At 55.1% G+C, this 12630-nt stretch overlaps 5 protein-coding genes across 13 annotated transcripts; 4 read left to right on the forward strand and 1 right to left on the reverse strand.

Annotated features, from left to right (window-relative positions):
• Window positions 1-356, forward strand: KVP18_004110 (uncharacterized protein; the record flags this gene model as incomplete). Of its 2 annotated transcripts, none has more annotated exons than XM_067956427.1 (1): window positions 1-356. In XM_067956427.1, a coding segment is annotated over one exon (356 nt), but the record flags the coding sequence as incomplete, so codon positions are not given. The 2 variants fall into 2 exon arrangements, with proteins under 2 accessions (XP_067806990.1, XP_067806989.1); XM_067956426.1 differs by having other exon boundaries at window positions 36-356.
• A 210-nt stretch (window positions 357-566) lies between these two features.
• KVP18_004112 (uncharacterized protein) lies at window positions 567-929 on the reverse strand (the record flags this gene model as incomplete). The annotated part of the gene is made up of 1 exon (XM_067956433.1): window positions 567-929. The coding sequence occupies one exon, from the start codon at window positions 927-929 to the stop codon at window positions 567-569; it is 363 nt and encodes a 120-aa protein (XP_067806995.1).
• Window positions 930-2169: 1240 nt separating this feature from the next.
• Window positions 2170-6642, forward strand: KVP18_004111 (uncharacterized protein; the record flags this gene model as incomplete). Of its 4 annotated transcripts, XM_067956429.1 has the most annotated exons (3): window positions 2693-3718; window positions 3746-4628; window positions 4670-6642. In XM_067956429.1, 3 exons carry the CDS (start codon window positions 2693-2695, stop codon window positions 6640-6642), a joined length of 3882 nt encoding a protein of 1293 aa, XP_067806992.1. The 4 variants fall into 4 exon arrangements, with proteins under 4 accessions (XP_067806993.1, XP_067806994.1, XP_067806992.1 ...); XM_067956430.1 differs by adding an exon at window positions 2170-2582 and having other exon boundaries at window positions 2665-4759; XM_067956431.1 differs by lacking the exons at window positions 2693-3718; window positions 3746-4628; window positions 4670-6642 and adding an exon at window positions 2170-2616.
• Window positions 6643-6673: 31 nt separating this feature from the next.
• Window positions 6674-9394, forward strand: KVP18_004109 (uncharacterized protein; the record flags this gene model as incomplete). Of its 3 annotated transcripts, XM_067956423.1 has the most annotated exons (5): window positions 6674-6841; window positions 6868-7479; window positions 7520-8815; window positions 8843-8940; window positions 8968-9394. In XM_067956423.1, 5 exons carry the CDS (start codon window positions 6674-6676, stop codon window positions 9392-9394), a joined length of 2601 nt encoding a protein of 866 aa, XP_067806986.1.
• Window positions 9395-9482: 88 nt separating this feature from the next.
• Window positions 9483-12630, forward strand: KVP18_004108 (uncharacterized protein; the record flags this gene model as incomplete). Of its 3 annotated transcripts, XM_067956422.1 has the most annotated exons (2): window positions 9483-11000; window positions 11214-12630. In XM_067956422.1, coding segments are annotated over 2 exons (2935 nt in total), but the record flags the coding sequence as incomplete, so codon positions are not given. The 3 variants fall into 3 exon arrangements, with proteins under 3 accessions (XP_067806985.1, XP_067806983.1, XP_067806984.1); XM_067956420.1 differs by lacking the exon at window positions 11214-12630 and having other exon boundaries at window positions 9483-11033; XM_067956421.1 differs by lacking the exon at window positions 9483-11000 and having other exon boundaries at window positions 11235-12622.

Consider the following 12630-nt stretch of genomic DNA (forward strand, 5'->3'; position numbering starts at 1 on the left):
CCATATCCAAAATTCTTGGAGCTGAGTGGCGTGGCATGTCTGAGGAGGACAAGCAACCCTACAAGGATCTCTACGACAAAGACAAATCACGATTCGAGAGGGAGAAAGAGGACTGGGCTGACGACTCCGACAACGAGCCAGTTGCCCCGCCCCCGGCCAAGAAGAGGCGCGTTACGGTAGCCAAGCCAAAGAAGGAGCCGGAAAAGCCAGTGTCTGAGTCCGAAGATGAGAGTGCTGCGGGTTCGGGATCGGGCAGCGATAGCGGTGATGGCAGCGAGAGCGGCAGTGAATCTGGCTCAGATTCGGCCGCGAGCGGTGCGAAGAAGGATGACTCTTCAGAGTCCGACTCCGAGTGAATGTAGTAGTATTCGTGCCACACTCAATATCAAATCTATTGACTTCGAGCGCCATTTTCTTCAACGGCAAATTACCCTTTGTGGCTGATAGAGCCCTGGGAGGCCCGTAATATAAGTTATTAACTAGAGTGCTTGGCACTCTCTTCCGGCTTCATTAGTCGCATTTGAGCTTGTATCACAACGATAAAAAATCCGTGGAAGCTGAGGCCACTAAATCTCCTGCAGCAAGTCCTTGAGAAGGTTTGCAAGATCAGAGGCGAATACACGGCGCGTGCCTCCCATGTGTTGGACGCGCAGGGGGGTTTCAACAACATTGCGGCTCTGAGGGGTCGCTAGCCTGGCGTGGAGAAAGGAAACCACATCCTCGACCTGATCAAAATCGAATCGCATGTGGAAAAAGCTAGTATGACTGATCACCTTAAGGAAGTAGGTTTTGGAGGCCTTATCTGAGAACATCTCAACAGCGTTCCTATGCGAGTCTGATATCCGCAGAACGAATGCAGCTCGCAGCCTTCGGTCTTCGAGCTCCTCTCGTTCCTTAAGCGCAGTTACCACCTGTGCCACACACTGCATCTTGTAGAAATATTAAATATAAGTTCTTTCAACTGTGGGGATTACTCCGAGTAAAGTTCGTCCCCCATAAAATCCGCGAACACCCGCTTGGCTTCATGTGAAACTCGGCTGCTATCGTCGAAATAGAGCCGGGGTGATCTGAGTCAGACAGGGTCGCGGAATTCACCTGGCACGCTGAGAGTGCACTCGGCGCACTTGTCGAAGTTCCTTGCTCTTTGGCGTGTCGAGGTCCTCGTCGTCACGATCCACGGCGACTTTTACGCCAATGAAGAGGCCTCCAATCGCAGAAAGAGCCACTAGCGGCCAAGCAACCGCAGATGCGGAAACATCAGCCAGATGGAACGAGCTGTACTCCGGTATCACCGTAGACAGGGACGTCCATGTCGCCTTGACTGCCACAGCGTCCTGAGGGTGGCCCGATAGAGAGCCTTGACCTCGTAGAGCCGCTGCTGACTCCTGCGCGGTGCAAGGGCATTGGCCCTCGCAGCCCAATTCCTCCTGCCAGTAGAGAAAGTCTCCTGGGCCTTGACATGGAAACTGACCAGGACAAATTGGAGGACCGGACACGGTGTTTGCCTTGCCGTATTGGACTGTATCTGATGTGGTAAAAAGCGAGCAGCGGCGCTGTCGATACTGGTACGAAAATTGCTTGCAGATGCTGTTGTCACGACAGAGCTTCTGGCACAGACTTATGGTATCAACATTGGAAGCGGCGTACAGAGGTCGGCCAATTGGCTTATGCGAGTGCAGGAAGCACGACGGCGTGCATGGGCTGACACTGGCATGACATGAAAAAGCAAAAAAAGATGGGTCGCTAGTTAATAAAATGGAAGTCGGATAAAAATTTATTCATATTATTAATTTACTCTGGCAAATGTCGTAACTTGGAATATTTGTCAGAAACAGTGCCGCACAGACAATTCTTCTCGGCAGCTACCGCTCCTGGTTGAGCCGACACGTCCTGAATTGACTCAAAGAGCGAGCAAGTGGCGTTCCCTTCATGAAAAACCCACCCCTGGCATGAGCTGTAGTCCAAACAGAGCTCCGAGCAGGTGTGCACTGACCGAACATGTGTGAAACGAGACAGCTGGGAACCTGCAAACCCCTTGTGCAGCCGTAGACAACCACTAGCCGAGAGAAGAGATATCAGGTTCATTATCGGTATTTAAGCTGTCAGTCAGTCTATGGCGTTCGGCATAGGCAAAACTGCGGGTAATACTCAGTATTGGTCAATTTTTCTATGGACGACGAGAAACAGGACCGAGTGCTGACAACCACAAGCACATTCGCCGAAAGCACATACGGGAGCGGGTCGGAGGAATTGCCTTCTCCTAGTGATTGGTCATCCCGTTATCGCCGTCTTTCCGATTACTCTAATGGCTCGAGTCTGCCAAGAGACGTGTTTAGGGCGCCCCCAACCCAGTACGCCGTGTTCCGAAATTTTGATGAGCGGAGCTCAGACCACACGGCCGGGTCGTACGGTCGACCATTGGTTTCGGATGACACCACGTCCCTCATATTGGAAACGCAAAGAGCGATTCGTGTGACTAGACTGGCAAACGAGGAAGCGGCGGTTCGCGATCGGGAGACCCATGCGCGTTTTATGGAGGCGTCCAAGGAGAACGCATGGAAAATCTCGGAAAGCGCAGCTCGGTTCGTTAAATTATTTTTTTATATATTTTATTAATAATTTCTATCAATTTATTTGGGAATGGATGGAGTGATGTCCTTCCAGAGTTATGGATCGCAACTCAAATCTAGAGATGGAAATCGCACGCCTCCGGGCTGACTTCCTCAAGCGAAATGAGGATCGACAAAACGACCTGATTCAACGTGACAGAGAACTCCTTAAGAAGACGGCGGAATTGGAGGCCTTGCGCGCCCAGGTCAGGGGTCTCGATGTGGAGTTGGATTGCCTCCGATCTCAACCGCTGGAGTCTTCAGGCGAAGATTTCGCGATGTTGGCTGAGCAGCTAGCCCGTAAAGACGCACAGGTTGCCTTGCTGGACGCCCAAACAACCCAACTGAGAAGTCAGCTATTGGCCGCCAACGACCTCAAAGAAACACTAAGCCACGCAGGCACCAATGCCGTGAACTTGCTGCTACAGCGGCTTGAGAAGAGTCGAGAGGAGTCGAGCTCCACCGTCATCCAGCTGCAGGTAGCCAATGCCGAGCTTCTCGACGGCAAGCGCACAGCGGAGAATATCTCGGAGTGCAACCAACGGGAGGTCCAGTCATTAAGGGCCTCGACGAAACAGCTGCAGCGCGCGCTTCAGGACTCTAACAAACGATTCGATCAGCTAGTTTCTGACTGGCAGCGTGAGCGTACTGAATTGTCGGTTGAGGTCGGTGATGCGAACGTCAAGGTTGATCTTTGGGAAGGCCAGAACGAGATTCTGAAATCTGAGAACCGCGGTCTACGAAACCAGCTGGCTGAACATCAGGAATTTAGCCAACTGTTTCGCACACTTAACGACGAGAATGTGCGCTTGCGCAGCCGTGTCGCCGACTGCGTACAAGTGCGTGAATCTCTGGATGTGGGCGTGCAGAAAGCACTGGAGGCAGCGCAGTCCCAGGTGGCTGACTTACGCGAGCAGCTAGCGATGGCGAAGAACGACAGGACAGATCACATGTTGGGTGGCACTGACGTCCACGCCCTCACCGCCATTCAGGAGGCTTATGAAACCAAGTTTCAGACATTGCAGACGACGCTCACGCTTGACAGCGAAGCGTCATTGAAGAACCTCCAGCTCCAATTGGATCAGTACAAAGAGTTGTATGAGGCCGCGGTGGGGGCTTCATCAAGCTCGGTCCAGCAAGGTCGAGATGCGGAAACCGAAGCAAGGATCCGAGTGGAGTTGCAACACGAAGTCGAATCGTTCAAGACCTTGCAGAGGGAACGATTGGAGAAGTTCTACCGGGATACTGGTGCGAAGCTGTCTACGGTCGTTGCAAACTTGACGAAGACGGGCCAACGCCAAACTCAGCAACTGGACGCCCAAACCAAAAATGCCCTCACAGATATGCGGTCAAAGCACCTTGCGGAAGTCAAACGGGTGAAAAGCGCCTTCGACGCCAGTGTCGCCGAGATTACAAAGCAGTCGGAGTCGCGCCTGGCTGACCAACTGGACGATTTCAATCGCGTCGCGAACGAGGCGAGGGCCGCGCAGAAGCAGATGGTCGAGCAGACCTCACATCTTCGTAGCGCCGTTGAGGAGAAACAGTCACTGATCGCTAGGCTCGAGAGTGAGGTGACATCCATGAAACCGCTGAAAGAAGAGCTCTCTGAGCTCAAGAAACAGCTCCACGCCAAAACATGCGAGGTGAGTCATTTGAAGTCTCGAGCTGACCACGAGAGCGAGAGGGCTCGTGAGTCTGGAAAGGTGCAGGCATACCAACAGTACATGGTGGACTTGCGGCAGCAGCTGTCCCGTCTGAGTTTGACGCCGGCTGCTACGACGAATGCGGATGCCGCCATCGCCGCCAGAGAGCGCGAAGTGGCTCAACTACGATCAGAAGTCGAGCTGCTAAACACGCAGATCGCTTTTCTGAAAACCAACTCCGTAGAGCTCCCCACGCATGACCTGATGACTGAAGCTGACCAACAAAGGATCTTTAGCGAGATTCAAGCCGCGGCTGCAGACCTGGATGAGAGAGCCAAGTGCTTTGATAGCAACATGCAAGTCCAACAACGCCAGCGTAAGTGCATAGCCCTTGGAATCTTTCTTATCATGCTCCAGTGTCAGATGCGCAGACCCGTTGGTCTGAAGAAATGCAGAAGCAGAAAGCCGATTTCGCCGCGTTACAAAAGAAGCTCCTGCCACGAGTAGATGCTGTCATCCAGAAACTGGAATCCCACGTGGGGCCTCTCCTTGCAGAGAGGAACGACCACCACCAGTCCCGCGTGGATCTGGCACGCGCCCAGTCTTTGGTCGAGGTGCACATGCAGAGTCGAGATGCGGCTATGGGCGAGAAGCGGGCTCTGGAGGCTCTCGTAGGGGAACACCTGGGGCAGGCTGCAAATGCTTTCCAAATGGTACAACCTGCTGTTCTGAAAATTTCCCAAATGGAGATGAATGCTGAGCATTGCAAGCTGGAGAGTCTGGAGCTCCGTGACAGGCTAGATTCCGCGTTACGAGACTGGGCCCTATGTCGAGAGTCGTTGGAGGCGGCGCTCAATCGCTGCGAAGGGCTGGACCGATCTCGGCAACAGACCGTGATCAGGGTCAAACAGTGCAACTGCGACGAGACGAAGCAGTCCCATGAGGCACGCATGCGTGCGGAAACCGCTGTAATGCAGGAGCAGTACCAGCAAGGGCTCAAGACCATCGAAGTAGAGCGGGCTGCCAGGAAGGCGGACTTCGCCGCTGCCCATGACGCTCTGGAGTCGCTGAAGTCCCAGCTCCGTCTGCTAAGATCGAAGAAAGAGGAGATGGACAGCTCTCGACGCGAGCTGGAGAACCAGATAAACGGGCATATCCAAGAGGTAATCGAATCCAAGGGTCAGCGGAAGCGCATGCAGGATCTGGAGAGCGAAACTCAGCAGCTTCGCTTGCGGCTGAAGTCCAACCCGCATAAGGCGGCGTACAAGCAGCTCGCTGAGAGGAACGAGCGCGAACTCCTTGCCCTGCGTGACGATGCTAAATCGCGGTTCGACTCCCTTCTTAGCAAGCTACAGGACGACAACGAGAGCAACCAGCAAATGAGCCGCAACCTGAACGACATGGTTCAAGCGAACAAGGACTGGAAAGATCAGACGCGGGAGGCCCGCGAGCGAGTCGCCCTTCTCGAGGAGGAGATTTGCGCTCTGCACTCCAGACTTGCGCAGCAGCCAGCCGACAGCGAGTATGAGGAGATATTAGTTAAGCTGAACGCTCTGCGTAACGATCGGATGCGAGCAGAGGCAGAGTTGACCAGGAAGTTCGCTGAGCGACTGCAGACAGAGGTGGCACAAGCTGAGGAAGCTGTGCGCCTCACAAAACAGCGGGAGATCGACCTCCTTGCCGAGCAGACCTCCACTCAGAAATCGTCGATGGATGCGCTGCAGGCAGATCTTGCTCGATTGAAGCGCGAGCTGATGGAGGCAAGCGAGCACAGTGCTACGTTGAACGTCACTGTACGCGACCTTCGATCTGAGAAGGATCGTACTATAGCAGACCTGGTGTCCGAGATGACTCGTAAGGACGCCAACAGAGCGAAAGTCGACGGGCTCAAGAAAGACCTAGAGAAGCAGCTGGTCAATGCGAACTCCGCTGTGCAGGGTCTCCGCTCTCAGCTCGACAATTCCACTGCTGAGCGAGACACTCTTCGAACGGAGATGACAAGGCTGCGAGAAACGATGGATGTGATCGAAACTCGACACCAAGATAGTCTGCAACTGACAGAGGAGTTCAAGGAAGTGCTGAACCAGAATCAAGTGAGGACCGCCCAGCTTGAAGCCCTATTGCGAGACGTGGATGGCGCAATAGGTCGCCAACACAAGAGCCTGCAGGACGCTACTGGTGACAACGATCGCCTACGCGACCTGCTTGTCCGGGTTGACGGGGCGCTCCCCTCGCAGCAGACCGAGTCCTCATACAAATCTCGTCTGTTGGACTTGTTCTCGCGGGCGACAGGACTGCTGTCCGGGCCAGTATTGCGGTCTACGAGGATCCGACTCACCACGAGCGAAACTGTTCAAGACACTAAGCGACGCAGAGACAACAACTACTAATGTGTGAATGTAAATCGGCATTAGCCCTTTAATGCTGACACGACAACTCCACCAGGCAGCCACCGTAGGAGACACGGACCGGGTGAGAGAGCTCCTTTTGCGAGGCGCCAATCCCCACTTCTCGTCGGACACGCGAGGGTCTCCACTCGAGGCAGCGATTTGCATGGGGCACGTGGATGTTGTCAGGGAGTTGCTAGACGTGGGGGCGGTTTGGGTGGCACACAGAACGGGGCTTCCACGGAACAGCGCAACAACCTGGGCTACACGCCATTACTGGTGTCCACGCTACTAATGTCGGTGGCCAGTCGAAATGGACGACACACCGCAGAGCACGAAGCTGTGCTGTCTTTTTTAGTTATTAGGGGCGGCTGTGTTGACGCGACGGACCCGTTCTCGGCCTCGGTTCTTCACATCCTCTGTGCTTTCGGATGTGCAGCCGGAATCCTCTACCTGCTGGCTGACACCTCGGATCATCGTATCTTCCTTAGGCCAAGATCACTTGGAGAGTTCCAAAGTATCCTCTCACCGCTTCACACCGTCGAGTCCGCGGAGGAGATCGGGAAGGCAATTGCGAGTGACCCCTTCCTCGTGATGGCGGTAAGTCTTCTGCGTGCGCATTTCGCCCTTCTGCTTAATCGTGCCGGTCCTGGGTTTCTTACTCCTCTGCACTACGCTGCGGCCTCTGGTGATCCAGTTACTGTATCGCTTATGCTGGCGGCGGGGTGCAATCCAGATATTGTGGATGCCAGAGGGTGGACACCCCTATTCTGGGGAGCGTTGAGCCGATCTACGTCGGTGGTTAAGCTTCTGAATGTGAACCCGTTGCCCAGTGACTTCGTAGGTCTGCTGTGCCTTCAGCCGCATCACTTTCCTCCAGCGGTGCCGATCCCCCCTGGACCTCGTGGACAGCGTCGGAAAACCCTCCCTTGCTCGGCTGTTCACCCACTCGGATGACACGACCAGAGCGACCACTGAAAGAGCCACCAGCACACGGCAGGCCTCCTCTTCTGTGGCGGCCACCGCGTCCAACGGAATTTCTGACGTGCTTCTCCCGCCTAGGCCCAGTCCTTCCTGTGCTGAGGACGCCCTGTTGACCGTGCTCTGCGTCCTGACAGTTGTGTCCGCATTCCTATCGCCGAACGGGTGGCTTGTTGTGGCAACGGCCTCGACGGTGGCTGTAACTGGTTGCTACCTGCTGTGGCACCAATGTCAACAGCAATCACCCGCAGAATGTGCCACTTCAGAGAAATCTGCCGTATCGCCCGCGGTACCCAGCACGGTGTATGAATCCTCCCCGGCCTCCCCTCAGGAAATCTCTTTTCCTCCCCCCAGACGTCCTCGGCGCTCACTTCCTGCAGGGGTCGTAGCCCCAGGTATACCTGTGCGACTCGACAAGTTTGGTCTGGTCCACGTGGACTTCTCGCCGAAGCCGGCTCCGATGTCTCCGTTTATCAACATGGATGAGGAGTTTCTGGTTTTCAGCTGGGTGCTGACCAGAATTATATCCACCTACATTCAATCTCAGCAGGTTTTAGGTAAGACCAGCTTCGGTGAATCCCCTCGACGTACGACGCGGAGCCAGACCTCCGTCCTCAGTAGCGGGGGCATCTTCCAGGCCGTAGTTTCGGAGTCGGACACTGAGGATTGTGCGCTTACAGCTCGTTTCACTGAATACCGCGTGTACGGGTGCCTTCCTGCACGGCACGTCCGCTCCAGGTTCTCCATAGACTCGATCGCGGAAACCAATCCTCAGTCCTCCGTTGTGCTGACGGACCCTGAGTTGATCCCAACCGTGCTTAGGAAAGGTAATTCAGAACTCTCCGCCACAGACTCCGCAGACTCCATTCGTTGCCTCCATCGACGCCCCCCTGTACAGCGCGCTAGCCTCAATAATAACCTCTGGGATGCTGTGCCTTCCGAATACGGAGTAGTAAGGGGCGGCTCACAGGGGGGACTGCCACAGGGACTAACACTCGAGATCGTGGACGGGTCTGACGAGAATTTGGCAGAGCAGCTGCTGGAGCCCACCTCTCTGAGCTTCGCCTGCGAAGCTCGGCACGGCTCACCGCTACCAACCTCCCACAGCTTCCCTGGCAACCTCGAGTTTCTGATCGAGACCGTTGCGGCTGCCCGCGCAGGGTCGTTGACCGCCCGACAGCGAGCGACCAAGCGGGTGGGTCACAGGCTACGGCTCACGCAGGCAGAGTGCGTGGCATTTTGGAGGCAGCACTACACTATTCTGTCTCAGGACGGATTCGACCATCTCAATGAAGAGTTTTTGGAACCGAGGCCACACCTGTAGGCGGCTGTGAAATACGCACACAGACTCGCGGAGTTCTCTCCGCTGTGCAGCCCGCTCTTCACTCCCTCAGACAAACGGGCGTCTCTCAGTGGAGATCTGGAGATGTGTTCCTGGCTCGTCAGCTACCTGTTGACAGTCCCACCCATGCCCTCGATTTGGGTCCGGTCAGCCCTTCCTTGCCCGCTGACCGATGCGCCCAGCATGCGGCTGGCGCCGCTCGAGACACACATCCACATGAGCGAGTGCCCTCCGCCCGTGAAGCGAACGGTCAGTCGACGACTACCGTGGGTGCTGCTGCTGTTGTATGCAGCGCTGGCTGTGTTGCAATTCGTGTGGATGGCGATGGCCTGGGCGGTTTTCTACGCGGTGAGCGTCGTCGCCGTCGTCGTTGGAATCATTTTTGCTGGAAGGCGTGCCGCTCGCATACCGTCGGTCCACACTGTTACCTAGAGGTACGAGATTCCATCGCTCTCCTCTTCACGCGCGTGCGCGCGTATCATTACTGACTCGTTGGTGGTGAAAATCCGTTTTCTTTTGCATGACCTTCGTGAGCCCTCTCACATTTGTCGTGCACTTCGCAGTGTGTCCATATGTCCTCGAGTTAGAACCAGCCTCTGAGGCAATGGTCCCGGGGAACTTGGTGCCGATATCTGAGACGGAGCGGCTCATGGCGGTATTTAGTTTGCTGAGCGCTGAGCTGGCGTTATACCGAGAGTATGTGCCCACCCCTGTAACCATTCCCATCCACGTGCTAAGAACATTCGACTGTGCCGGACCTGGTGCATTCGTTTTTTCCATTGAAACCCTGAGACTTGGCTTTCTGGCTCAGGGCTGCGAATCCGCTACCGCTGTGGCGCTGTTCTACGTGCGCGACCCTGCCAAGGGAGAACTACTCATGGACATCGCTCGGTCTGTGTCACCGTTCCCACCGGAATGCTTCACGAACATGGCTCCACGGAGTGTGCAGTTGCACCCGGCGATCCGGTCTGCTGGGAGGTGGGTGACCTCCACAGATGCGGCGCGTGTGGACTGGTTCGTTCGCTCTACTTTTGGGGACATGAATTGTTACATGGAGTGGAACTGCGGATCCAAATGGGTCGCCGGTCTCCTCTCCCACCGATTGTGGAGGGAAAGGCATAAGGCGCGGTATCCGCAACAAGAGGACGAAGACGAAGCCGAGTATCAACTCCGGCTTCAACGCGTATGGATGGAACGCACTTGGGGGCTGTTAGACTCTCTAGGAGAAGCTGACACGCTCGTGGAGTCCTTGTTAATAGTCAAACAGAGAACGATGAAGTACTTGTACGACAACAATAACCCAAGAAAGGCTGAGCATCTGGGGATGTTCGAGGGACTTCGGAAACTTTTCGCGCGGTTTCTCATCAAGCAAACCATTCCGATGCACTACGAGCGCTCAGAATCCTACCAGCATGCTATGGTCACGATGGTCCATCTATCGACGGACAAAACTGAAAACCACCCGGAGCGTTACCAAGTCGCATGCTTACTAAGCTCGGTGCCTGTGACAGGAATCTGGCCATTCTTGCAATTGGAGCGGCTTACGAAGGATGCTGAAAGCCATGGTCCTTTGTCTTTTCCCTTGGACAGGAAGCATTCATTCTTTCCGAATGTTGATAAGGAGCTTTTGGACGAGGTCGTCCAAATCCAAAACACGGACCAGCGTCTCTTGAAAAACTATCGCATGACTCGGCAACGTCGTCATGTCTGGGAGTTCATGCGAAGTTCTGCCTGCCCACAGCCGATGGAGTCTTTGGCGTTCTACAACGTGGTGCCTCCGCAGCAATCTCATCCGCCCCAGAGTGCTACCTCAGACAACTGCCTGCCAACTCTACCTGAGAGAGTTCCAGGACTGGTCCTGAAGGATCCTCTGTTGCCGGAAATCGTGATTCCGCTGAACGAGGTCACGTCGATTTCACGCCTCAGCAAATGGTCTGAGCGTGGCTTGCAATTCAACCTCAAAACGAAAATTGCCAAGCACAGAGTCTCCGTACCACTCCTGCGTGAGGCCAGAATATTGCATGCAGGGTGCGTGTTGGTGAGAGCGGCGGTGGTCGGTTGCTCCACGTGAGTTGTCCATTGTTGATTGTGTTTATGTGGTTGTGGAAAAGAACCACGAGACTGTCGCGGTGAACCATGGGAACGTTGCCAAAACGCTCGCGTGCGCCACACCGCTTCTGTGACGAGGGTGCAGCTGTCTTTGGCGCAGGGCCTGCTTCGCCCTTCTTAGAACGTGATAGGACGCAATTAGGCAAATTCGGACGATCTGATAATGAACTACAGTGGCGATATGAGCCCCGATGAACTAAACATGGTCTTTCAGGAGCTCCGGGGTCTTAACGGCGACCTTAACATAGGGGACGGGGTGTTTGACTGGCCTTTGAGTCCCCAACCTCTGGAATCAGACATGCTGAATCCACTGGTAACGCCTCGACAAACGGTAGGTCCGAATCCACCATTCCCTGGGCATCCGGGCTCCAAGCTTTCCTCACAGCTGGGGCATAATTTCTCGTCTGGGCCGATGCACCAATCAGCCTCGTCTGGGCCGATGCACCAATCGGCCTCTGTGGGCAGTTTTAACTCTCCTTTCCCCGATTTGCGTCAATCCGCCTCTACGGGTAGCTTCAACACCTTCACACCTGGCATTTCCAGAAACGCCTCCGCTGCGAACCCCTTGACCGCGCTGCAGATGCAGCATCATGCACAAAGCCAATGGCAGATCGCCGAGATCGTATCGCTGAATCAACTTTTGAACGGCTGGACTGAGCCGGGCAGACGGGTTCCTAAGAGTATCTCGGTTCCGACCATGGCGCAATTGGAACAGGCCGCATGGATGGAGCAGAAGATAGGCAACTCTCGACTCAACGTCACCAACAAGTTAGGTGGCACTCGCAGTTCCAATTCGCTGCTGCAGCTTCCTACGACGGCTTCACATGGCAACTTTTTAGCTCCAGACGTTCTAGGCATGCCCAATGCTTTTGACTGTCAGGGAGGTCACCATAACACTCAGGACTACTTGAACCAGCTTTTACTTCTTCAGCGACAGACCCAGACTCCTGCTCCTGAATTCCCTGCTGAAAGTCTCACCTTCGAGCCCCCCACGTCTACCACCTGCTCCAGTCTCATCACGAAGCCCCCCAAAGCTGATGGGAGCTGCAAGCTCCTGGAGGACTTCCGTTCAGGCCTCGGGTCAGTGCAACGGCTTGAGGACATTGAGAACTGCGTCGTCGAATTTTCCAAGGACCAACTCGGGTCGCGATTCATCCAAAAGCAAATGGACGTGGCGGGTCGCGACGTCGTACGCCGAGTCGTCGGGCGCATCATTCGGCATGGACGTGGCCTGATGAGCGACGTTTTTGGAAACTACGTGATGCAGAAATGCCTTGAGGTGTGCAGCGCCGAGCAGCGGCAAGCCATTGTCGCGGAGATGCGTGGGCACGTGCTGGAGCTGGCGCTACAGATGTGCGGTTGCCGCGTGGTGCAGCGAGCGCTGGAGACCTCGCCCCTCGAGACGAAATTGCAGATCGTCAGTGAAATCCAGGACCACATTATCGCTTTGGTGGAGGACCAGAACGGGAACCACGTTGTTCAGAAGGCTATCGAACACGTTCCGCCGGAGAAAATGGTCTTTGTGCTCGCCGCTTTCAAAGGGAAGATGCGGTTGATGG

Source organism: the organism of the source record quoted next, assembly GCF_019968955.1.
Source record: "MAG: Porospora cf. gigantea A chromosome Unknown PgA_NODE_676_length_12630_cov_319.268, whole genome shotgun sequence".
Classification (NCBI taxonomy): Eukaryota; Apicomplexa; class Conoidasida; order Eugregarinorida; family Porosporidae; genus Porospora; species Porospora cf. gigantea A.